Source organism: Poromitra crassiceps (genome assembly GCF_964638095.1).
Source record: "Poromitra crassiceps genome assembly, chromosome: 16".
In the NCBI taxonomy this organism is placed as follows: Eukaryota; Metazoa; Chordata; class Actinopteri; order Beryciformes; family Melamphaidae; genus Poromitra; species Poromitra crassiceps.
Window position 1 is genome coordinate 11,623,472 of NC_139645.1, and position 2,500 is coordinate 11,625,971.

Genomic DNA, 2,500 nt, shown 5'->3' on the forward strand with positions numbered 1-2,500 from the left:
AAGGAAAGTTGCAGCCAGACCAATAAAAAATGAATGGACGAATACAAATGTTTGGCGTATGTGTCTAAAGTCTGTATTCAAATTTGCTTTCAAGATGGCATTATGTTATTTTTTCAAAAAGTTATTATTATGATTTATTTTGGGGTCTTTTTTGCCTTTATTAGATAGGACAGGACAGTAGGCAGACAGGAAAGGTGGGGAGAGAGAGAGGGGGGATGACATGCGGCAAGGGACCTCGGGTCGGATTCGAACCCGCGCGAAGGACTGAGCCTCCGTGGTGTGCGTGCTACCAGGTGAGCCACCCGGACGCACACGCAAGTTACTTTTGTTCAAATGACACAGCAGTCTAATACTGATTTACTTGAATATATAATATCAATTTGAATCTTGAATTTTGAATATTAGCTGCTTTTTCTGAAATAAAACTTTGAAAAAGGCGAGTGCATATGAGAGAGGTGGCTGGGGGTCTGGTACAGTTTTGGAGGGGGTTAGGGTTAGTGCCTGTCAACAAAACAAACAGTGCTGAGAGAGGGACGCTGTGCTTAGAGGGAAAAAGGTGCTACAGCATGGAGAGACGCGGAGTGGCCGGCTGCCATTATGAAGACAAACACTCTGCAGAAACAAGCCAATCAGCATGCTCGCAGACCACATGTGATGCTGCTCGGCGAGGCCTTTGATTGGTTTATTATCTAAATGAGCTGGATTTTCCTCTTTGCAACCCGAGAGCGGGGATTTTCTCTGCACAGATTAGCTGAACCACAACATTTAACTCATTTAACTGTCAGACGTGAGAAAGAGAAGAATTGAAGGCGGGAGAAAGTGGGCGGAGGGTTGTTGGGCAAAGGGCCTTGGGCTCTGACAGGTTTGAGCTAAAGGATCCTCAAACCTGATACGCTAGTAGCGTCTGTACATGCAGCACGGTGCCTGCCTCTTGTTGCTAGTCCCAGCTGTTAGTCCCATAGTCCTTGTTGTTAGTCCCATTTATCAGGATCGTTTTAACTAGGCTACCGATACCGATTTTGGTCCGATACTGACTCAAATAGCTGGATTGGGTATCGATGACGATAGAGGCCATTATTTTAATAAATAACAATTCAGTACATTTATATCTATGTATTTGTCACTTTATGTTTTACAAAGTTAGGAAAGCAATGTTTACGTCAAGCCTGATGTTGCCTGACACATAAAAGAATGATCGCAGTCTCTCGCCGGCCGCGACCATTTATGGATTTCCTTTCCGCTCCCTCCGTGACAAACTTTTGGTGGATGGTTGTAAAGGTAAACAGAGCCCCCCCCCCCCCCACTATACCAGAGTGGAGGTACAGTATTAGCAGCCAGACTCTCCCCCGTTGTAGGGGAGAGAGAGTCTGGCAAGCGAGACTATGTGGCATTTGAACTGACAAAGCTTGCAAGCCTTAATTACCAGGCTTGCCTCATTCATTAATTAGAGGAGCTTCTGCTGTCAGCCAATCAGGGTCCAGTATTATAATTAAATGTCCTTTTAACCAAAACTACTATTTATTTACAAAACATGGTGTGTTTGAAGACCAAGTAAAGAAACGGAATAATATCAGCCCTTTAAAAATACAGCTGAAAATACATAGAGAAATGAATTCTTTCCAGAATGACTGTGTGAACCGCCTCCAAACCCCCGCTATAAACCGTCATCACCTCCCCATCCCGGGCCATGCAGTGACTTGTGTTGGAGTGAGCGGGTGGGACTTACGCTCTGCGGGGAGGACAGGCAGACAGGAGAGAGCAGCAACAACACAGAGGTCAGGGCCTGGCACAGAGTCAGCTTCCTGGAGACACGGAGAGAAAGCAGTGACATCAATGACATCACCCTCGCCGTTTTACACACATGACATGACATACACCTGACATGTACCGAACATGTACCGAACACACGTGACATGACATACACCTGGCATGCACCCAACACACATGTCATGACATACACCTGGCATGTACAGAACACACATGACATGAGTCATGATATACACCTGGCATGTACCGAACACACGTGTCATGACATACACCTGGCATGTACAGAACACACATGACATGAGTCATGATATACACCTGGCATGTACCGAACACACGTGTCATGACATACACCTGGCATGTACCGAACACACGTGACATGACATACACCTGGCATGTACCGAACACACGTGTCATGACATACACCTGGCATGTACCGAACACACGTGTCATGACATACACCTGGCATGTACCGAACACACGTGACATGACATACACCTGGCATACACAGAACACACATGACATGACATACACCTGGCATACACAGAACACACATGACATGACATACACCTGGCATGCACAGAACACACGTGACATGACATACACCTGGCATACACAGAACACACATGACATGACATACACCTGGCATACACAGAACACACATGACATGACATACACCTGGCATACACAGAACACACATGACATGACATACACCTGGCATGCACAGAACACACGT

At 46.0% G+C, this 2,500-nt stretch overlaps 1 protein-coding gene across 2 annotated transcripts in view; it reads right to left on the reverse strand.

Moving 5' to 3' along the window:
- Window positions 1-2,500, reverse strand: part of adamtsl5 (ADAMTS like 5) — an 81,793-nt gene that overhangs the window by 33,600 nt on the left and 45,693 nt on the right. For both annotated transcript variants that reach the window (XM_083652943.1, XM_083652942.1), the window contains exon 2: window positions 1,727-1,802. In XM_083652943.1, the coding sequence (XP_083509069.1) occupies window positions 1,727-1,802 (76 nt within the window). The remainder of the gene's footprint in view (window positions 1-1,726; window positions 1,803-2,500) is intronic.